Source organism: Pan paniscus, chromosome 14 (assembly GCF_029289425.2).
Source record: "Pan paniscus chromosome 14, NHGRI_mPanPan1-v2.0_pri, whole genome shotgun sequence".
NCBI classification, from domain to species: Eukaryota; Metazoa; Chordata; class Mammalia; order Primates; family Hominidae; genus Pan; species Pan paniscus.
In genome coordinates, this window is record NC_073263.2 from 29,803,304 (window position 1) to 29,828,216 (window position 24,913).

Here is a 24,913-nt window from a genome sequence, read left to right on the forward strand (position 1 = left end):
GGACTGTTGTGGGGTGGTGGGAGTGGGGAGGGATAGCATTAGAAGATATACCTAATGCTAAATGACGAGTTAATGGGTGCAGCACACCAGCATGGCACATGTATACATATGTAACTAACCTGCCCATTGTGCACATGTACCCTAAAACTTAAAATATAATAATAATAAAATTTAAAAAAAAAGAAAATTAACTTCTGTTGTTTAAGCCACCCAATCTTTGATATTTGTTATGGTAGCCCTAGCAAACGAATATGACAGAATACCACACAGTAACAAAAATGAATGTGAGGTGGCATCTATATGTGAACATGGATAAATCTTAAAATACATTGAGCAAAAGAGGCAAGATACAAATGAACACAATCAGTATGATTTCATTTATGTAAAGTTTAAAAGGAGGTAAAACTTTGCTTGGGGATACATTGTTAGGTGATGAAATTATATGGAAAAGCAATACATTATCTCCATAAAAGCAAATCACTGTAAGGGAAAGGTGGTGACCCCCAGCAGAGGGCAGGAAGGAACCATGCTGGGAGGGAACACGCTGGGAGCTGCTGAGTTCCAGGTAGGCTCCACTTCTCCTGGAGCGGGTACCAGGGCTGTCTGCTTCACCAGCTACTGGATAAACTAAACATTTTAGGAACTGTTTCTGTATTGAGTTATGTTTCACACACCACAAACACACAGTGAGACCAAGCAGAGCAGTGCCAAAAGCAGCAAGCAGGTGTGATTTGGGATTACCAGAAAACAGAAAGGGCAGGACTGGAAAACCTCTACCTCCACAGTTCCCTAATCCCAGGAGCCCCCATCCTTGATCCCAGCCAACAGGCTCGCAGGGAGTACACCTGCTCAACATGTGGTTTAGAGCCAAAGAAGTCCTCCAGTCAGGCTGGTGGCAGGAGGGGTAGGGAGAGAAAGGGGTGAGGGGAGGAAGCTCCTGTGCCTACCGATACAGAAGGCTGATGTGCGCCTGATGTCCAGGTAAGAACTGATGTTAACATAAGAGCATCATTACACAATGTTCCACATAGAGCCAGTGAATGACAATGAACAAATACCCCTTTTCATTCTTACAGACCCAATATTAGAATACCACTGTATGTGTAAATCAAACGTTTCACTGTGCCTGGCCTAAGATCCTTAACACAAAGTTTAATATATTCTCCCACTGAAACAAAGTTCCAGACAGCCAACTTAAAATGAACATACATAAACCTGTTCGTAAGTGAGGACCTAGTGGTACTGAAGCTTAGCAGAAAGCATATTCTGTTTCCCTAGTAACTGTGATTGGTGGCAGGGGGGTGGGGAACAAGTAACTTAAAACTGGTTATGTCAGTAATTTTTTAGAATATTCTTAAGATTTACCAGCTCCATAAAACTGAGTTGATGGCCAGGCGCGGCGGCTCACGCCTGTAATCCCAGCACTTTGGGAGGCCGAGGCGGGAGGATCATGAGGTCAGGAGATCAAGACCATCCCGGCTAACACGGTGAAACCCTGTCTCTACTAAAAATACAAAAAAAATTAGCCAGGCGTGGTGGCGGACAACTGTAGTCCCAGCTACTCGGGAGGGGGAGGCAGGAGAACGGCGTGAACTCAGGGGGCGGAGCTTGCAGTGAGCTGAGATCGCGCCACTGCACTCCAGCCTGGGCAACAGAGCAAGACTCCGTCTCAAAAAAAAACTGAATTGATATTCAATAAGCTTGTGAAAAGATTTAACAAGGGATTAATGTGTTGTTAATCATAGTGTAACAAACTGCCAATCCTGTATCACAAAATTAACACACATTCTAAATTTAAATAAATGTTGTTAGAGGAATCATACACTCCTTATACAACTCCTCTTGAATATAACAGGCAGTCCAGTGCAGGAGACAACAACTACATTCTGGGCCTGCCTATCTGGGCTCTGGACTCACATGCCTGCTCTCACTTAGCCTCTGGGTCCTCAAGTTTCCTAAGTAAAATAAGAACAGAATCTACCTTATAAAGCTGTCATGACGGTTAGGTGAGTTGATGCATGCAAAGCCTGGCCCATGGTAAGTACTCAATAAATGTTCACAGCCCCCACCACCAGTCAGTCAACAAACAGGACTCTGGGGAGACAGAAGTGTCCTTTTCCTGAGGGACATCTGGGAAATCACCAACCCAGATGAAACACCTGGGGACACGAGACAGGCCAGGGCGAGAAGACTGCGTGATGTCCACATGCTGTAACGTCGGCTTTGAAAAATCAGTAAAATTTAAAGAGAAGGGAAGAGAGAACCTGGGAAATGGGAGTACCACAGATAACAACACAGAAGTAGGAAGAAGCATGCGTGCAGCAGAATGGGGGAAAAAGGTAAGTAGAAAAATACAATAAAATACTGATAGATGCAAATAGACACAGATAGGATACATAAGATGTGAACTTGCAGTAAAAGGAATATATATATATATATATATATATATATATATATATATATATATCCTGACCCTGATGTAATAGGAAGTCAGAGTCACCCCGAGTTGAAAGGACTATAATGCCTTGGTGTTTAGGAGGTCAGCCTAAAAGCAAAACAGAACTAAATGAAGAGAGGTTGAGAAAGGAGTACATTGGGCTCAACAGGTAGTTGCTGCCATAATTTAGATGCTTAAAATGAAAAGAGCCTTAAGGTAAGAACATTAGAACTCACTTGTGCCTATTATTTTGCCTTCTGTTGACTACAGCAAATTGTATTTACCAAGACAGCAGTAACAGTTCTCTCTCATCCCACACCCATTTCTACAATGTGACCCTACCACTCCCCAAACCAGAGGCAGTCTAATTCCCCTCCCCTTGAATTGGTGTGGGCCTGAGAATGTCAGAAGTATGAGCAGAAGGGACATTACATAACCTCCAAGGGTAATTCATAAAATTCGATGCCATTTCCACCTTATCCAGTGGAACAATCACATTTGGAGCACTAAGCTACCATCTATGAGATCCAAATATCCCAAGGCCACAGGTAACATGGCCCAGCAGAGATCTAGGCTTGTGAATGAAGACATTCCACAGGATCCCAGGCCCCAGCTGTGGAGTCACCCCCAACCACGACCCAAGGCATCATGGAACAGACACAAACCATCTCCACTGTGCCCCATCCGATGTGAGAATAATACGATTATTTTGTCTCATTAAATTTTGGAGTGGTTTGTTAACTGCAAGAGTAAGTGATATATTGGCTTTTCTTACCACCAATTTCTAATTCTTAAAGAAATATGGGTATTTCTTTATGGAAATTATATAAAGAGGCATTACATCTAATTACATTAGATGGCTTTCTGATTTCATCTATCCTGTTTCTTATAATCTTTGCCTTTTTCAAATAAAAATTCTTATTCACAGTTGGTTTTGTTCATAAAATGTCCAATTTTTTTAAATTTTAATACATTTTACTTTTATTTCCATTAATTTTACCCTGGATTTCCAAAATCATTCTTTTCAGATCTCTCATCTTCTTAAATTTTATTTATTGTTTAATCTCTTCCAGGCCTTTTTATCCTATCTGGTGGCTCCAGCCCCAAAACCTATCTATCTATTCATTTTCAAGCACCCATGGCTTCGATTCTACTTTTCTCTATGAAAATTCAGTTAAAATGCAACTTCCTCCATGAAGTCTCCCTTAAGTACACCAGTCAGAATTTGGGATTCCTCCCTGTCCGTTCCAAAAATACTGTGCAGAGCTCTTGGCTCATGCATTCCACTGTTTTACCGCAGTTAGGGTAAGTATATGTCTGGCTTCCAAAGCAGTTCTTTAACAACAAGGAATGAACATTATTTATATTCCCACAGTTCCTAACAAATGTCTTTCATATAGCAAAGAGCTAAATGAACACTTGTTGATGAATTAATATAGATAAAAGAAAAAGAATGGAGTTCTAATTATAATTATTGGTTTGGGAGCCCCTTGGGGAAAAAGCATTTCCCAGGTTTCATGATCATAAGGTACACACCTTCAGATCCACAATAAACAAAGAGAAGCACCCCAAAGTAATTAACTGTTACAAACTTTTCGTAAAGAAAAACAAGTTTAGAAGGAAGCCTCTTAGCCGTGTTTATTTTCTTCTTCTATAATTCCAAAGGAAATGGAGTTCCTACATTTATACCAATATAAAGTATGTCTTTCCCCTAATACCTAAGCTTTCCTTAGCAGTTCAGAAACTTGCTGTCATCAATTATTTTCTACTTATGTTTTTCTCCCTTTATTATAGTGAAGAATTAAAGTTCAAAAAACAAAAGTTTGAATAATGTGACTGACAGTTCGAGCAGCAAAAATTTTATTCCCTCCACTGGTATCAATTTTTATTTATAATCACTGTAATATGGTAGTAAAATTAAACTTTCAAATATATTAGATATCATACACATATTTTGTTTAGAAAACAAAACATGGGCTGGGCACAGTGGCTTATGCTTGTAATCCCAACACTTTGGGAGGTGGATGCAGGTGGATCACTTGAGGTCAGGAGATGGAGACCAGCCCGGCCAACATGGTGAAACCCCGTCTCTACTAAAAATACCAAAGTTAGCTGGGCGTGGGGTCATGTGCCTGTAATCCTTGGGAGGCTGAGGCAGGAGAATTGCTTGAATGCGGGAGGTGGAGATTGCAGTGAGCCGAAACCACGCCACTGCACCCCAACCTGGGCAACAGAGCGAGACTCCATCTCAAAAAAACAAACAAACAAAAACATGGATGAAGAGAAAAAGAATGGGAAGAAACTTTTAAAATCACAAATAAGGAAAAAACCGCTCGAATTTCAACTTGTGTATGAGCCAGGTATTAAGGAGTTAATTCTCAGAGTTGCAATATTCCAGCATGGCGTATAGGTTCTAAATCTAATTGCTTCTGTTGTTGCTTTAAATAAGCGTATTATTTTATGAGCTCAATCAGTAAATTCTTTTTTTTGTTTTTTGTTTTTTTTTGAGATGGAGTCTCACTCTGTCACCCAGGCTGGAGTGCTGTGGTGTGATCTCGGCTGACTGCAACCTCCACCTCGTGGGTTCAAGTTGATTCTCCTGCCTCAGCCGCCTGAGTAGCTGGAATTACAGGCACCTGCTACCACGTCTGGCTAACTTTTGTATGTTTAATAGAGACAGGGTTTCTCATATCGGTCAGGCTGGTCTCAAACTCCTGACCTCAGGTGATCTGCCCACATTGGCCTCCCAGAGTGCTGGGATTACAGGCGTGAGCAACAACACCCAGCGAAATAAAGCACTATTTTAAGAAAAAGAAAAGTTTTCTTTTTAAGTAATGACATTATTAAATTATTAGAATACAGAGTAACAGCCAGAAAAGATAATATAAGATGGAATCTGTGAGCTAAAAAATCTATCAAGTAATTATGTTATACAAGCCTTGGGGTCTAGTCAAAAAAGTGATCAAGGAATATGTTACAAAAATTAAGTTTCAAAATTTGTAGGTGAGGTTTCCACTTCTAGCCATGATGAAATAACTGTTACCAAACTTGCCCCCTATGGTAAACAACTATAAAATGAGACAGAATATAAAGAAAACTGTTTGCATATATTGGCCAACAGGCAGTGAAGAACTGAATGCTGATTTTTCTTAGTTCTGCCAGTAATCTGAATGCCTGCCAGAACACTATTTAAAGGAAAATACATAATCTGTAATCCCTACAATGTAGCACATACAGTAAAATTATTGGATATGTGAAGAAGCAGAAAAATATGGCCCACACTGAAGACAATTAAAAAGTAGCTAACAAAAACAAATGATTCAATTGCTAAAATTAGCTGACAAAAACTATAAAGTGGTAGATTATCCATTTCTGAATAAAAAATTTTACTAAAACTTACAGACTTTACATAACTATTTATTATCCTCAAAGTTTCTGTGTGCCAAGAATTTAAGAGTGGCGTAGCTAGAAAGTTCTAGCTTGGGGTCTGTGATGGTTAATTTTATATGTCAACTTGGCTGGGCAATGGTGCCCAAACAGTGGATAAAAAATTATTCTGGGACTGGCACAGTGGCTCATGTTTGTAATCCTAGCACTTTGAGAGGTGGAGGCTGGTGGATCACTTGAGGTCAGCAGTTCAAGACCAGCCTGACCAACATGATGAAACCCTGTCTCTATTAAAAGTATAAAATTAGCCAGGTGCGGTGGCACACACCTGTAATCCCAGCTACTTGGGAGCCTGAGGCAGGAGAATCCCTTGAACCCAGGAGGCAGAGGTTGCAGTGAGGTAAGATTGCGCCATTGCCCTCCAGCCCGGGCAACAAGAGTGAAACTCCATCTCAGAAAGAAAAAAGAAAAAGAAAAATTATTCTGAATGTGTCTGTGAACATGTTTTTCAATGAGATTAACATTTAAATTAGTGGACTTTGAGTAAAGCAGATTGCCCTTCCTAATGTGGGTGGGCCTCATCTAACCAATGGAAGGTCTGAATAAAACACAACACTGAACCGTGACACTGCCCCCACCGCCCACACTGGGAAGAAGAAATTCAGCAAATGGCCTTCAGATTTCAACTGCACACTGGCTCTCCCTGGGTCTCCAGCCTGATAGCCTTTGGACCTGAACTGCAGTATCAGCTCTTCCTGGGTCTCTAACCTGCCAGCTCAGGGTACAGATTTTGGACTTACCAGCCCCCATAATCGTGTGAGCCAACTGCCTAAAATAAACCTCTTTATATATACACAACCTGTTGGTTCTGTTTCTCTGCAGGACCCTGACTAATACAAGGTCTCGCAGGAAGTCACAGTTAATACATGGACCAGAACTATAGTCATCCAAGGGTAGCTCTCACATGGCTGGCACGATGCATACTGTAATTGCTAGAGCAACTGCTAAAATAAATATAGTCAGGTATAGCTAAAAATCCAATAATGGCATTAAAATGAATAGTAAAAACAGTCAATTAGCCCAAAAGAAATTAGCAAGGGGGGTACAGAGAAACAAACAGTACAAATAGCAAGATGGCAGACTTAAACACAGTCATATCACCAATTACATTAAATTTAAATGGACTAAATACTCCTATTAAAAAGCAGAGACAGCCAGGTGCAGTGGCTCACGCCCGTAATCTCAGCACTTTGGGAGGCCAAGGTGGGCGAATCACCTGAGCTCAGGAGTTCAAGACCAGCCTGGACAACATGGCGAAACCCCGTCTCTACTAATAATATAAAAAAATTAGCCAGGCATAGTGGCACATGCCTGTAGTCCCAGCTACTCAGGAGGCTGAGGCAGCAGAATCGCTTGAACCTGGGAGGCAGAGGTTGCAGTAAGCCCAGATCGCGCCACTGCACTCCCGCCTGGGCAACAGAGTGAGGCTCCGACTTAAACAAACAAACAAAAAAGAGATACAGACTGGACAAATAGCAAGGCTCAACTATATGCTGTCTATAAAAACTGCACTGTACACACCTGTAATCCCAGCACTTTGGGAGGCCAAGGTGGGCGGATCACAAGGTCAGGAGATCGAGACCATCCTGGCTAACACGGTGAAACTCCGTCTCTACTACTAAAAATACAAAAAATTAGCCGGGAATGGTGGCAGGCACCTGTGGTCCCAGCTACTCGGGAGGCTGAGGCAGGAGAATGGTGTGAACCCGGGAGGCGGAGCTTGCAGTGAGCCCAGATCCTGCCACTGCCCTCCAGCCAGGGTGACAGAGCGAGAATCCATCTCAAAAAAAAAAAAAACTGCACCATAAACATAAAGACAGGGGAGGGTAAAAATTAAAGATAAAAAGCAGATATAGCACAACAACAATAGGAAAAGAAAGATGGTAAGGCTAAATTAATAGCAGTCAAAGCAGATACCAAGTCAAAGTGTATTCTCAGAGATACAGAGGCATTGCATAATGGTAATAGGACCGAGAAGATGTAACAATGATAATTTATTTACTTAACAACAGAACATCAAAACACATGAAGCAAAACATAAAGCAGAAACTGAAAAAACGAAAGGGAGAAATGAACAAGTTCCCAGTCATAGAGGAAGATTTCCATAAGCCACTCTCAGTAACTGACAGAAAAACTAGACTAAAAATCAGCAAGGATCTTATTATTTGAATAATACTAACACACCAACTTCATCTAGCTGACATTTATAGAATGTTATAACAAGCTCAGAATAAACATTCTATTCAATTGCAACAGGAGCATTCACCAAGACAGACTATATGCTGAATCACAAATCTCAAGAAGTTCAAAAATTGACATCTTACAGAGTATGTTCCTAACTGCAATGAATTAAATTAAAAATCAACAATAAGATATCTAGAAAACACCCCAATTATTTGGCTCCCAAACCAATTTAAATGCTAAATAACTAAAAGACCAAAGAAAGGGGATAAAAAAGGAAAATTAGAAAACAGTTCTAATAGTAGAAAAAATATGATATAGCAAAATTTGTGAGATAAAAGCAAAGCAGTACTTAATGAGAAATTTATAGCTTTAAAATGTGCAAATTTAAAAAAGAAAAAAAGGCCAGGTGCAGTAGCTCACATCTGTAATCCCAGTGCTACTGGGAGGATTGCTTGAGGCCAGGAGTTTGAGACCAGCCTGGGAAACACGGCAAGCCTCTGTCTCTACAAAAACTAAAAATAAAAAAGTTAGCCAGGCACAGTGACATGTGTTTGTAGTCCCTACTCAAGAGGCTGAGGTGGGAGGATCTGTTGATCCCAAAAGTTTGAGGCTGCAGTGAGCTAAGATCATGCCACTGAACTCCAGCCTGGGTAACAGAGCAAGACTCTGTCTCTTAAAAAAAAAAAAAGTGGGGAAGGGTGGTTCCTAAAACCAATAACCTTAGTTTCTAACTTCAGATAGAAAAAATTATACTCAAAGTGTAAAGCAAAAAAAAAAATTTTTTAACAGAGAAGAAATCATTGAAATAGAAAATAGAAAATTAACAAAGCAAAAATTTGGTTATTTGAAAAGATTAACAATATTGATAAATTTCAACCAAAAATGATGAAAAATAGAGATAAATTACTAATATTAGGAATGAAAAATGAGCCATCACTACAGATCCTATGGCCAATAAAAGGAAAATAAGGTGTGTAGATTTGTATTATGCCAACTTAAGTGAAGCTGGAATTTCATTTCCCAGAATTCTCTTTATTGCATAGCTCTGGGTTAGTGTGGACCACATGAGTCATGTTTGAGATGTGAAAGGCAAAAATTAATCATCTCAGAAAGCTGGCACATACTGTCACTTATTTCTTGGTTCTCCTTATTAGTGTGGGGCAGCACTTCCACCTTCAGCTCTTGGTAGTTTCTGCCACATTTCTTCCTTCAGCTTTTTTGACTTTTGAGCCAGGTATACATTTAGCTAGCTTCTTCTGTAGGAAAGTCCATTCATCAAGGTTAGGAGTCTCAGTGGAAAAAAGAGTTCAACATAGATTCCAATGTATCCTCATGGATTCCACCACCACAGGTAGAGTTTGTCCTTACTTCTACCACTTCACATTCATCATCTCTTCCTAAGTGCCCTCCTTACTGACTTCAAGTTCCAGAACCAGACATGAACTATATAATCAGCTTCCACAATCTCCCATAACTATTTAATCAGCTTCCACATTCACATTAGGTCAAATCCAAACAAATCTGACAACTTATAAAAAAAATAGACAAATTATTTGAAAGGCACAAGTTACCAAAGCTTGCTCAAGAAAAAAACAAATAACTTAGATAACCATATGTGTGTGTATTTAAAATACAATGGAACAGAATAGTATTCAGAAATAGACCCACACATACACAACAAAATAATTTTCAATGAAGGTGCCGAAGTAATTCAATGAAAAAAGAAAACTCCTTTCAGTAAGTGATGATACAACAACTGCATATACATATGAAAAAAATGACTCATCTACACACACACACACACACACACACACACACACACACACACATAAATTCATTCAAGAGGAATCACAGATATAAATACAGTTTCCAAAAGAAAACAGGAGAAAAACTTTGCAGCTTTGGGATAGACAAGATTTCTTAAGACACAAAAAGTACTATTCATTAAAAAAAATTGTCAACAGGACTTCATCAAAATTTAAAATGTCTGCTTATTAAGAGATACCATAAAGAAAATCAAAAGGCAAACTATAAACTGGAAGAAAATATGCACAATGCACAGATCTAATAACATAAAAAGCATTAATAAAACAACAAATAATCCAATTAAAAACTGGGAAAAAGAAATGACACTATACAAAAAGTATACCATGACCATAAAAAGCATATAAAAAGGTACTCAACGTAAGTCATCAGAGAAATACCAATTAAAATCATGAGACAGCATTTCATACTTACTAGAATGACTGAAATTAAAATACTGACACCACCACATGTTGGCAAGGATATGGAAGTATTTGAATTCTCATTTATTGATGATGGAATACAAAATGGTACGACCATTCTGAAAAACAGTTTGGGTATTTCCTATAAAAGCTAAACATATGCCTACCCTATGACCCATCTTTTCTTTTCTTATATTATCCAAAAGAATTGAAAACATTCATCCATAAAAAAGATATGTACCAGAAAGTTTACAGCTTTATTCATAATAGCCAAAAAACTAGGAATAACTTAAATACCAATCAAAAGGAGAATAAACAAATTGTGGTATAATCATACCAGGAATAAGCTGCTGATACATGTTATCACATGGATGAACCTCAAGTGAAAGTAGCCAGACACAGTGAGTACATGCAGTCACGATTCCATTTATATGAAGTTTAACAAGAGAAAGAACTAATCTATGGTGATAAAAATCACGTACAGTGAATGCCTATTGGAGGATTAGCTGGTAGGGGCACAGAACTTTACAGGATCATGGAAATGCCCTACATCTTGATTAGGGTATTGATTAAACAGGTGTAGAGATTTGTACTCATCAAATTATATACTTAAGTACATTTCATTGTATGTAAATTTTACCTCAAAATAAAAAGAAAACATTCATTCACAGATATTTCAGCATTTATTAACAGGATGAAACTATATTTTCCAGGCTGGGCATGGTGGTTCACACCGGTAATCCCAGCACTTTATGAGGCCGAGGCGGGAAATCACTTGAAGCCAGGAGTTCAAGACCAGCCTAGACAACATGGCAAAATCGTGTCTCTACTAAAAACACCAAAATTAGCTGGGTGTGGTGGTGCACACCTGTAATCCCAGCTATTTGGAAGGCTAAGGCACAAGAATCACTTGAATTTAGGAGGTGGAGGTTGCAGTGACCTGAGATCATGCCTCTGCACTCCAGCCTGGGCAACAGAATAAGACTGTGTCACAAAATAAATAAATAAATATGTGTACACACACACACACACTCTCTCTCTCCAAAACAGCATATTCTGAAAAAGATCCAAAAAAACTTCAAGTTGAAAAGTGAAAACTTAAAAGTGCTACCATATTTATTAAGATGAATATTGTTCTAAATTTAAGAATTTCTCTGAAACATAAGAAATTTCAATAGAGTACTGTGGCCTGTGTTCACATCTACTACAAATTAATTTTGTGATGCTATAAACTTCTTTAAGCAGAATGGCAATGGAACAAAGATTTAGATACATGGGAAAGGTAACAGAAAGTAACAGAAAGCTCAAAATAGAGAAGACATCATACCTGTTGGGAGAGGTATATATATCCTTTTTTCTAACCTTCTTCGCAAAGCTTCATCAATGTCCCACGGGAAATTAGTAGCAGCCAATACCATAACCATTTTGGAAGGATCATCATTTTCTAAAGCTCCTCCAACTCCTATACACAGTAAGGGAGGAAAAGATGGTGTTTTTCTTACAACTCTTTTTTCTTTCATTCAATTAACATTTCTTTTAGCCAAAGTGGCAGAATCAACGATAAAGACAGTGCAGTCCTGACTTCTGTGTGGTGGCAAAACCAGACACACTAACAGATAACTACAAAACAAAGAAGTAGAAGAATTCACATAACCTAGTGTGGGATTTTTTTTCTTTCTTTTTTTTTTTCTTGTGCAACCTAGTGCAGGATTTTAATCCAATAAAAACATCCATTTTTCTGTAAGAAAATGAATGTATATTTCCTCCTAAAAGAAAAGGTATGGGAGATTAGGCTCTGTTTTATTCCTCTTATTTCTTTTAAATCATAAAGTTCTGCAAAAATTTTATTTTAGTTTTTAATCTATTTTCTCAAGAAGTGAAAACAGAGGGTTCACATTTACTTAATATTCTAGCATGCAGTTATAATTTTGAAAGACAGGTTATATTTCCATGATGTTGTCCTTTAAACTTTTAAGTGACCTGTAAAAAATAAATAAGACATTTAAGAATGAACCCAGTAATCACAGATAAAAATAACCAAACCAACTACATGTACATACACAGTGTCTCCTTTTCAGAATTAAAATTTTAGAATAAAAAATTTCAGGTCACACAACAGAAACTTTAGAAAATATGTAGTGAGAAATAAAGATTAAAAAACCCCATAAACTTTATTGATAAGACTTTCTAGTCTAGCATAATAAAGTGCTAGTGGACTTAAAGCAACCTAGTTCAATACAGTATTTTTTAAAAAAACAAGGTCTGGTTCTGTTGTTCAGGCTGGAGTGCTCTGGCATGATCTCAGCTCACTGAAACATATAATATTTTCTTATTATGAAACTCCTACTTCAGTCATTATGACAAAGAATCAAGCTGTCCAACTAATAATCAACAATAGTCACAAATATCCCTCAATGAAATTCAGCTGACTAAATTTGTATTCAGTGATTTCCTTTTCCAATTTTAAACACCTAATGTTTTCTCCTATACCCCACTTCAAAAATAAAACATACTCATTCCTTTCTCTCATACTTCAGCAAAAGTTAACATGGTAAACTCACTGAGGGAAGGGTCTCATAGTACATTGTAAGTATTCAGTAAGTATCCACAGTTGATGAATAACCGTGACTGTTTTGAAACAACACAACTTGGATATTGTTGGTGTTTTGTTGTTGTTGTTATGAGACAGGTTCTTGCCCTGTTGCCCAGGCTGGAGTGCCATGGCACAATTACAGCTCGCTGTGGCCTCAAACTCCTGCGCTCAAGCTATCCTCCCACCTCAGCCTCCTGAGTAGCTGGGACTACAGGCACATGCCACCACATCCAGCTACTTTTTAAAGTTTTTGCTACGTTAAAGTCTTGCTATGTTAACCAGGCTGGTTTTGAACTCCTGGCCTCAAGTGATCCTCCTACCTCAGCCTCCCAAAGTGCTGGGACTACAGGCATGAGCCATTGCACTCGGTCCCTCACCCTGGATATTTTTTAACGTATTTTATCTGTTCTAATGTTTTGCTTGAACGGCCTCTTGTCTACAACACAGCTAACTTATCTCTAAACAGCAGCTCTGAGCCCATAACCCTTTTCCTTCTATGGCTCCTCAGGGCCCTTTTTCTCTGTCCTGATAACTCCTATCAATGCTTCAAAGTCCAACTTGGCTATCTCTTTCCATGACTCCCCTGGTCTTGGTGGTGCCTCTCCTGTGTTTTCCACTGCACCCAGACTTTACTTCTACCCCAGAATGTACCATAATGTATTATACTCATCTGATCAGTTGCCTGCTTCCCATCCAGATCAGTGGTTCTCAAACTTTTTGATCTCACGACCCTTTTATACTCTTAAAAATTACTGAGGCTGGGTGCAGTGGCTCATGTCTATAATCCTAGCACTTTGAGACGCTGAGTCCAGAGGATCATCTCAGCTCAAGAGTTCAACTACAGCCTGGGAAACATGGAGAGACCCTGTCTTTACAAAAAATAAAACTTAGCCAGATGTGGTGGCATGTGCCTGTGGTCCCAGCTACTTAGGAGGCTGAGGCAGGAGGATTGCTTGAGCCCAGGAGGTCAAGGCTGCAGTGAGCTGTGTTCACACCACTGTACTCCAGCCTGGACAACACAGCAAGACTCTGAACCTTAAACAAAAAAAATTATTGAGAACCCCAAAGAGCTTTTTTGTGTGTGGAGTGTATCTATCAATATCTTTAAAACTTAAAATAGATGGTGCATGGGTAAATTGTATGGAAAAAACCTAAAATTGAAATTTAAAAATATTAATTCACTTAAAAATAATGATAAATTCATTACTTATTTACATATGTTTATGAAAAGTATGTTTTCCAAAATATTAAAAAAAAGAAGAGGGGCTTTTTTTTTTAACATTTTTGCAAATTTCTTTAATATCTAGAGAAAAGCTGGATTCTCATATCTGCTTCTGCTTTCTTTTTATGATACCCTACGTCTTACAGCCTCTCGAAAACTCTACTGTACACTTGTGAGAGAATGAGAGTGAAAAAGAAAAGGCAAACAATGACTTGATATTCCTATGAAAATAGTTTTGACCTTGCAGATTCTTTAAAGGGTCTCAAGGATCTCTAGGACTCTAGATCATGCCTCCAGAAACTTTGCTCCAAACAGTAAGCTCCTTGAAGGCCATAGTAGCCTTTTTCTTTGTAACCTCAGAATCTGAAATGGTGCATGATCTCTAACAAGTATGCAAGAAATGCTTTCTGAGTGCATGAACAAATGAACAAATGGGTGAATGAACAAATAATTAAACTCAGGCTGCCTTCTAATCCATCCATTGATTATGAGTTTACACAAAATATTTAAAAATGAGAGTTTTGAAACAATAATTAAATATCAATTACCATCCATCTGAATGAGCAGTTCAGACTTGACCCTGCGACTTGCCTCATGTTCATCAGAGGTTCCTCTTCGACTGCAGATAGAATCTATCTCATCAATGAAGATCGTGGTAGGGGCATAAAATCTAGCCTTTATGAAAATATTTTAAAGAAATCATTCAATAATCTCATAAAACAATTGGAGTATTTTAAAAAATCTTTTAAAACAATGGCAAAAGAGAGCAGAAACTTCTCACTGTTTTAATGCCATCATCTGGTTATGGCAAAGGCTAAATCAATCATTCCCATGAGAAAAAAGAAATTTCTAAAAATAAAGGTTATATGGCTGGTGAAGCTGGGTGATAGATACATAGGGGTTCGTTGCACTATGCTTTCTACTTTCATATCTGGAAATTTCCATAATGGAAAAATTTTTCAAAAATAAATCAACCTCAATCCTCAAATATACATTCTTAAGTTACTGCAAATCCCATATGAAAAAGGAATAAACTTTAATGACGGGTCAGACTCTGATTTTTAAAATACATATTAAAATATTCTTCTGTTCCATCAGCTCCCTAGAGATCCAGAAATACCAGTCAACCCACACATACGACCAAAGTCTCTTCTTCCACCCTCAGTGGACAGGATGCCAAAAGGCCTTGCTTTACCTTAAAGAAAAAGATACACTGAAGATACACCAACTACCCCACAAAACCCATCATCCCAATTCTCATCAGTGTGTCAAGAACTATTAAAATAGAACTACACTGCCCTTTTCAAAAAAGATTCCAGGTGGACAGAACTGATTTATGGGGGCATCATAGGCCTACACACACTACTTTGAAATCTGAATATATCGTCACTCACCATCTCAAACAACAGACGAACTAACTTCTCAGATTCACCTCTGTATTTAGATGTCAGCGTAGAAGACGAAACGTTGAAGAATGTTGTACCACATTCAGTGGCAACAGCTTTAGCTAGCATAGTTTTACCAGTGCCTGGGGGTCCAACCATCAGTACACCCTGAAATTTCAAAAGACGAATTAAATGATTTATCAGATTAAAAATTTTTTTTATAAATTATCATCAGCTATTAATGTACATTGAGATTTTTCCATCAAAAGATAAACTCAAAATTGTCACAGTAAAATCATGATGCATTTAGTAAGAGTATTATTTTATAGCTAGAAAAAATGAAGAAATTTCACAAAATGTCTCAAGCCAGAGGTAGTCAGAGATAACCTAACAAAAAGCCTAGACAACAAACAAGTTTCTCATATATTTAGATATAATCTCAGTTTCCTGAACCTAGCATATGACATATACATATAATATTCAGCACTGCTTAAAAGCAACTGTTCTGTTTACATATAATAAAAATAAGACATTTTCTATCACATGTGGCAGAATTACACATTCTTTACCCTCTATAAGGGACAGAACCTATCTTCCACAGTGCATTTATAATATACAGCTTTCAGTAAAAAATAAAGACCCATTTATGAGTTAATAAGGTTAACAGTAAAAAATCCAGTGGTAATTCAAACATAATCAAATTAGCAAGATTTGTATCATTTTAATGCGTTAGCTTATATAAAATAGTAATAGTGATGAAAGAACCAGTAAATACAGAATAAAAACTAAACTTTAGTTACTTCTTAGTTTTGAAAACAAACATAAAAGTATTCTATAAAAACAAATCAATGAAGAATAAAAATTATTCAAAGAATCCAACTCTCTAGTCTTAAAAACTAATGGGTTCTTAAATAATTATTTTCTTCCAGAATTTTAAATAGAGTTTAAATACATAGCTCACACTAAATTTTTTGCATAATACCTGGTGATTCCTTAAGAGGAATTCTGATCCAATTGCTACTTTGGTTTGACAAGCTTCTGGGGATTTAAGCTTTGAAAACTATGTGTATGTCAAAGTTTCATAAACTCCAAATTCAGAAACTGTCCAAATGCTTTTCTAGCTATAGAATTTTAACACAGATCAACCAGGAATCACTAAAATTTGAAACACTAGTTTTACAAAAATAATTTTTTGCTTTGTTAGGGAGCCCTCAACTTTGCATGAGGTTGAGATTTTAAAAACCATGAAAACGACCAATTGATGCTATAGGCATAACCAGAGCAAAGTTCTTATTTCTCCGATGCCTTTTTCCATGCTCTCTGAGAGGGCCATCCTGTAATGCCATTAATGTGGCCACCTCCTATAGGAGTTAATTTCTAACATTAGCAGCTGTTTATAGCTACTGTACGATATTTATAAACTTCACCTCCTCATGACATTACTCCTTTAATTAATTTCTCTCTTTCCTGTATCTCTTTGTCTACTGGCTCTTTCCCCTCGGTATACAAATATACTTTAATCTGCCACATTACAAAAATCCCTTAAGGAAAGAACAGTCTCTTCAATAAATGTTGCTGGAAAAACTGGATAGCCATATGCAGAAGAATGAAACTAGATGCTGATCTCTCACCATTTACAAACATCAAAATGGATTAAAGACCATATACAAAAATAAAATCAAAATAGGTTAAAAACCTGAAACTATGAAACTGCTAGAAGAAAACACTGGGGAAATGCTACAGGACATCAGTCCAGGCAGATTTTTTTGTGTAAGACCTCAAAAGCACAGGCAACCAAAGCAAAAACAGATAAATAGATTATATCAAACTAAAAAGCTTCTGCACAGCAAAGGAAACAACAAAGAGACACCCCCACAATGGGAGAAAATATATGCAAAATATCCATCTGACAAGGGATTAGTAACCAGAACACATAAGCAGCTCAAGCAACTCAATAGCAAAAAGACAAATAATCCAATTTTAAAATGGGCAAAAGGTCAGAATAGACATTTCTCAAAAGAAGACATACAAATGTCCAATAGATACATGAAAAAATGCTCAACATCACTAATCATTAGAGAAATTCAAGTTAAAACCAAAATGAGATCATCTCGCTCCAATTAAAATGGCTTTCATCAAAAAGATAGCTAATAATAGATGATGGTCAGGATATGGAAACCTATACTGTTGGTGGGAGCCACCATGGAAAACTGTGTGGAGGTTCCTCAAAAAACTAAAAGCAGATCTACCATATGATCCAGCAATTCCACTACCGGGAATATATACAAAAAAAAAAAAGGAAATCGATATATCGAAGAATTATTTGCACTCCTGTGTTTATCACAGCACTATTCACAACAGCCAAAATACAAAATCAACCTAAGTGCCCAACAATGGATGAATGGAAAAAGAAAATGTGGTATATATACAAAACGGAATACTATTCAGCCATAAAAAGAATAAAATCGTGTCATTTATAGCAACATGGATGGAGGTGGAGGTCGTTATGTTAAGTGAAATACACCAAGCACAAAAAGACACATATCACATGTTTTCATTCATTTGTGGGAGCTAAAAAAGGATCTCATGAAGACAGAATAGACTGGTGGTTACCAGAGGCTGGGAAGGGTAGGGGTCAAGGGAGAATTAAGAGAGGCTGATTAATGAGCACAGCTTGATAGATCAGTAGGGTGACCATAGTTTACAATAGTCTCTTGTATATTTCAAAATAACTAGAAGAGAATAATTTGAATGTTCTTAGCATGAAGACAGATGTTAAAGGTGGTGGATATCCCATTTATACTGATTGGATCTTTACAAATTATGTGAATGTATTAAATTATCACATGAGCCCCAGAAGTATGTACATCTGTTATGTATCAATTCAAAAACACAAAAAATGTTTAAAAAACAGATAAAATTGAGACAAAAAAAATTCCTTCACTTGACTCTACAAATCCTCTAGCTACTATTCACCTCTCCTTCCTCTCACAGCCAACCTTCAATGGTTTATGCTATTTCTTCTTCATAAGCTACAACATGACTTTAGTCTTCACCAATTCACTAAAAATACTTCATTTACTAACCTAATGGTCACTCTTCAGTTGCACCTCCTTCACTTCTCTCTGACCTTTGATGCTGCTGATACATGGTATTCATTCCCCTCTTCTTGAAACCCTGACACTGCTCTTTTCCTGACACTTCTGCTCTCTGGCTATGTTCACTGCCTCAGATCTCCTCTTTCCTCTGCCCTTTATATTCCCAAAGCAATTCTAAACCTTTCCCTTTACAAAACTCCTGAACAAACTCATCCATACCCAGATCATCAACCACTCTTTATATCTCACAATTTTACACTCACACTCTATCTGAAGCTCCAGGCCTCTATTTTGAATTAGCTGCTGAGTATTTATTGAAACACATTTTGTTTCTATTTAAGCCTGCTCCTTTCTCTATTTCCAATATCAGTTCCCTGTACCCTGTATAATAAAGAATTTAGCTGGCCTTTGTCTCCGGTCCCTGGAAAATAGCCTCTAAATCCTTGGAATTACCCTAGCGACAGGATTATTGTTGTTATCACAATAGGCCCTGAAATTTTATGCTAATGAGGTGACTCATGGTGGCCCCCTATATAGTTTATGCCAACAAGACTACTCAGGATGGGGGATGACCATGCCAGGAAAACCAACCATGTGATTAGAGAGCTGGGGCTTTGAGCCATGTGGTATCAACTCAACCTTTGGGAAGAGGAAGAGAACAAGAGATTACGAACCATGGGCAATCATTCAATTGATCACGTGAGCTTCCTTAATTGGCAATATTCTGTGTATTTCTCTCAGTCCATTTGTGTTGCTACAAAGAAATACCTGAGGCTGGGTAATTTTAAAGAAAAAAAGGTTTATTTGGCTCACAGTTCTGCAGGCTGTACAGGAAGCATGGTGCCTGCACCCATTCAGCTTCTAGTGATGGCCTCATGCTGCTTCCACTTACAGAGTAAGGTGAAAGGGAGCCAGCAGCATGCAGAACTCACATGGCAAGAACAGAAACAAGAGAAAGGGGAAACAGCCAGTTCTCATGAGAATGAACAGAGTAAGAACTTGCTCATTACCATGAGGCTGGCACCATGCCATTCATGAGGGATCTGCCCCCATGGCCCAAACTCCTCCCATCAGGCACCACCTCCCAACACTACCACATCAAGAATCAAATTTCAACATGAGATTTGGTGGGACAAATATCCAAACTATATCCAAACTATAACAGTACTATCACATGTCCATGTGATGCAACAATCTCCATATTGTCACACATCCAGGAGAGCAAAGCATCCTGACTCCAAGAAGAGAGGGCGAAAGAAGCGTCACCTTCAGCATCCTTCTAGATCTCGCCCTGTAAGTTTCTCCTTTTGGCTAATTCTGATTTACATCCTTTGGCTATAATAACACTGTCATCGTAAGTACAGCTGCTCCCTGAATAACTCAGGGGTTGGGGCACCAATCCCCCACACTGTCAAAAATCTGCATATAACGTTTGATTCCCAAAAAAAAAAATCAATGAATAGCCTATTATTGATTTGAAGACTTGCTGATAACAAAAATTGTAAACACATATTTTGTATATGTATTGTATATGGTATTCTTACAATAAAGCTAGAAAAAAGAAAACATTATTAAGAAAATTATGAGAAAATATATTTATTATTCATTAAATGGAAGTGTATCACCTTAAAAGTCTTCACCTTGGATAGGCTAAGGAGAAGGAAAAGGAGGGGTTGTCTTGTTGTCTCTGGGGCGGCAGAGGCAGAAGAAAAGCCATGTGTAAGGGTACCCACGATGTTCATGCCTATGTCGTCCTGGGCTCGACTGTAAGGCTTCCCTAAGTTCTGTGAGTCATTCTAGAGAATTATCAAACCTAAGAGGGTAGTGGGAACTCCTGAATTTGTAGCCAGCTGGTCATAAGAGTGACCTGGGGACTCCCAAGTTTGTAGCTAGTGTCTGAAGTGAGGGCAGTCTTGTGGAAAACTGTGCTCTCAACCTGTGAAGTTTGGCCCTACTCTGGGTAGGTGATGTCAGAAGTCATTCAATTCAAGCCTGGAATCTGGGAGTCATACAACTTGTCTCTCTCCCGCATCCCTGTAAACAATCAGTCACTGACACCTTCTAAACATCTCTCACAAATCCATTCATTTTTCACTAACCAAAAAGCCCATGACTTTCTGCAGGCATTTGTCCTCATTGTTTGGCTAGATTATTTCAACAACCTCCTGATCAGATTACTTTTTCATATTCATCTATGTCCATCCCCAACCTGTCCTCCATACTGCTACAGAAAAGAGATCTTCCTACACTTGCAAATCACCCTTCTACTAAAAACTCTTCAATGGCTCACTGACATCTTTAGCATGGCATGCAGGGCTCTTTGTGAGAAGTAGGTCACACCAACCATTCCAGCAGTGTCTTTTATTACTATGTCCCATATAAACACTCTATACTTCCAGCCACACTGAACTACACAAGATTCCTCACATATACTATGTTCTCTTACACTTTTCATGTGTTTGTACCTGATATCCACTCTGCCTTAGAGCCTTTCTTCATCACATCTGCCTGTTTAACTTCTATTCATCTTTCAAGTCTCAGCTCAGGGTCACCTGCTCTGGGAGGCCATCCCTGATATTATTCTCCACAGCAGACTAAGTCCCTCTTCCTCTCTTCTGCCATAGCAGTGTGTTCATTACTCTATCAGACACTAGTCACACTGTCCTCAACAAATACTGCACTTACCACATGGCCTCCATTAAATACATGCTTAATCACCCAAAGACCATGAGCTTCTTGGGGGCTATTATTCACTCATTTTGGTATCCTCTGCACTTAGCCTATCATGTGACACAAGGTAAATACTCAATAAATATGTATTTACCCAGTGTAAATTTATCCAATGCTTACTAAGTACTAGGCCCTGAGGAAAAAAAGTCCAATCTGTCAGGAATCACACATAAATCCTCAAGAGACTTTTAATCTATTAGAAAATATGGATAAATTATGGTGCAGTCTGAGAAGTGCTAAGATAGGCTGGATGATAAATGGATAGATGAACAGAGTCTCAGTGTAAGAGTGATTCAAGCATATGTTTATATACTTCAGCACTGAAAATACAGTAGTCTATTTCTTGGGCATCTCCTTATTTTCTAAGTACAATTTTAAATGTTGCCTTTATAAAAATCATATAATCTGATCTTAAAACTTGTAAAGAAGGACCTCAATATTATTCTGTTAGAGAAAAGTTCATCCCAGAGATACGTATTTTTGAAAAGGCACTTAATATGTCCATCTTTTACCCCTCTCACAAGCTTCAGCCCTGTATTTCTAACTTGGTGCATTTCCACATTAATATTATACCAAAATTTAAAACTCAAAAATAATTCCTTATCTCTTTCCCCAGAAGCACCCCCTGCTCCTACTGAACTTTCAACATCAAGAACAATAAACCAGTGTCTTTCTCCCTTCCTGAGCTCCACATTTATGTTATCATCACTATTTTGCCATAGGCAAAAGCCAATTATCTTTGCCCCTGCCTTCTTGGCATATATATTACATCCAAAAGGTTACCAACTTCCTTCATTAAATATCACTAGCATCTGTCCTTCCATTCCTAATTCATAATCACCATCCCAATTCAGGCTCTTTGAATTTTAAGCCTAAACTACTGCCAATCGCTTCTGAACATGCTCTTTGCCTCCCGTCTTTCTGTGCTCATTGCAACCAGATTGTTTTTCCCAACTCACTAATTTAACTATGCTACCTACCTGCTCAAAGAGGTCTCCCAAACACCTACAGAAAAAGAATCGAACTCCTGGGAAATACAATCTGGCCTCAACCTACCTTCCCATTTGAATCTTCCACTAATTTATATTTTCAACATTTACATAGTTCTAAGGCCTCATTAATTCATTTTAACCTCACTATATCCTATGAGATAACCATTATTATTCCCATTTTATAGATAAGGAAACTGAGTCATGGAGATGTTTTATAACTTGCTCAAGATCACAGAATAAGTGGAAAGGGCTTGAATTCACATGCACCCAGTCTGGATCCAGGATCTGTACCCCTTACCAATATTCTATGCTGCCTTCCTTACAAAACTTCAATGCATCTATTTCCCAAAAACACTTACACTTTCTCACTATATTCCACTGCCCACATCATTCATCCCCCTCTAAGTTCCTACATCTCCAAAATGTCTCCTCCAACATAGCGAAATCCTCACAACCCTACAAATTGTAGCTTGAATCCCACGTCCTCAAGCATAAAGCCTTCTTTAATCATGTCATGTTTGTGCTTTGCTGAGCTTTCCAAGCACATGTGGACTGTACCACCCATTAGGCTCTGCTAGTGCCTAACACTGAAAGCTATATGTAACTGCCCAACTCTCCATTTAGGATGTCTCATAGCTCAGGGACTATGTCTTGAAAAACAAGGAACCTTGTTTATAACAGGGCTAAATAAGTGCTTGACGGATAAAGGAATGGTATCACACAATGCAGGAGAAAGTGTGCCGCAGAAAGGCACATATAAACGTAAGAAGCTGACACACATTGAATTTTAAATTTTCTAAAGATCTATTATGGTTGTCACAACCTATTTGGACTTCAATTTTCTAGTATGCCAAATAGTGGGGATTTGAGATGATCTCAAAGACTCATTCCAGTTCTGAAATTCTGGAATTTACATTTTGAGACCAATTTTACAAGCTTGAAAAATTTCTGAGGTCTCCTTATTTTCATGTATTCTTTAAAATACATTTATCAGGCCTGAAACAGTGGTTTATGCTTGTAATCCCAGCACTTTGGGAGACCAAGGTGGGAGGTTCACTTGAGGCCAGGAGTTCAAGACCAGCCTGGCCAACATGGCAAAACCCAGCCTCTACCAAAAATACAAAAATTAGCTGGGCATGGTGGCACGCATCTGTAACTGCAGCTACTCAGGAGGCTGAGGCACAAGAATTGCTTGAACCCAGGAGGCAGAGGTTGCAGTGAGCCAAGATCATGCCACTGCACACCAGCCTGGGCAAGAGAGTGAGACTCAGTCTCAAAAAATAAATAAAATACATTTATTGTCCCATTTCAGTAAATAATCTATTCTCACAAATCCCTAAAAAATTCAGACATAACCTTTTAAAAAAGAGTAATAGTTCTATTCAAGGATTTTATTCTACTGTTGCAGAAAAAAATTATTTGGTCAGGAAAAAGATTCTTTAGAAATATATCTTTATTTTCTTAATCCAGTTTGCCAATAAATACTACAAAAGCACAGCAAGGACAAAATAAATTGATAAAGTCAGATATTTTGTAATGATACAGAAGTGATTTTTTTTTTTTTTTTTTGAGATGGAGTCTCGCTCTGTTGCCAGGCTGGAGTGCAGTTGTGCGATCTTGGCTCATTGCAAACTCCAACTCGCGGGTTCAAGCAATTCTCCTGCCTCAGCCTCCCGAGTAGCTGGGATTACAGGCATGCACCACCACGCCCAGCTAATTTTTGTATTTTTCGTAAAGATGAGGTTTCACCATGTTGGGCAGGATGGTCTCGATCTCCTGGCCTCGTGATCCACCCTCCTCAGCCTCCCAAAGTGCTGGGATTACAGGCGTAAGCCACGGTACCTGGCCAAGAAGTAGTTTTTTAAAACACAGCTAAAGACCTCTTTTTAGAAAAAACATTTGTTTTCAAGTCAGTGACAAGTAAAACAAAATAATTAACCATCAGTGAGAAATATTCCAACTTTTGAAAACTGTTTGATCACACCTTTCTTCTATAAAACCATATATTATTTCTGCTTAATCTGCTTAACGTTTTATTTACAGAACCATACATCCAGAAAATTCTTAAAACTAATCTCTAGCTCAGCATCCCTGAGTGAAGTGACCTAAAGACTATATAGTTTCAACACTCTAAGCCCATCTCTCCTGCTATGCAGATGTAACACATCACAACTACAAATTCAAATCCAGGTGTTTTGGGTGTACATAAACTTCTCCCAACCTTTTCAAAATGGGTTAAATACATCAAAAACTACAGCAATGCTGCCTTTCATTCCAGTGCCAAGTAGCATTCTTATATCAAAACCAATTTAATAAATTCTCACCTTCCATGGCCTTCTAATCCCTTTGAAAAAGTCAGGCATCCACATTGGAAGAACAACAGCTTCCCTTAGCAACTTCTTAGCTTCTTCCAGATCTGCTATGTCATCCCTTTGAAAGAACAGCAAACTTTCATAATGTTTACTCAGGGACCTTTGATTTATGGTCAAAACTAATTCTTTTAATTTTTTTTTACTTATGAAATTATTCTCATAGTAAGAACATTATTCTAATTCTTACTGCATAAAAAGATCAGTGAAAACATTAGTTATTAATGAGGA

General features: G+C 38.1%; 1 protein-coding gene across 6 annotated transcripts in view; it reads right to left on the minus strand.

Annotated features, from left to right (window-relative positions):
- The window catches only part of KATNAL1 (katanin catalytic subunit A1 like 1), a 102,681-nt gene that overhangs the window by 13,119 nt on the left and 64,649 nt on the right, over positions 1 to 24,913 (minus strand). For all 6 annotated transcript variants that reach the window (XM_003826850.6, XM_003826851.4, XM_008952200.5 and 3 more), the window contains exons 6-9: positions 24,638 to 24,743; positions 15,503 to 15,661; positions 14,657 to 14,783; positions 11,621 to 11,755 (exon numbers count right to left, since the gene is read on the minus strand). In XM_003826850.6, coding sequence (XP_003826898.1) covers positions 11,621 to 11,755; positions 14,657 to 14,783; positions 15,503 to 15,661; positions 24,638 to 24,743 — 527 coding nt within the window. The remainder of the gene's footprint in view (positions 1 to 11,620; positions 11,756 to 14,656; positions 14,784 to 15,502; positions 15,662 to 24,637; positions 24,744 to 24,913) is intronic.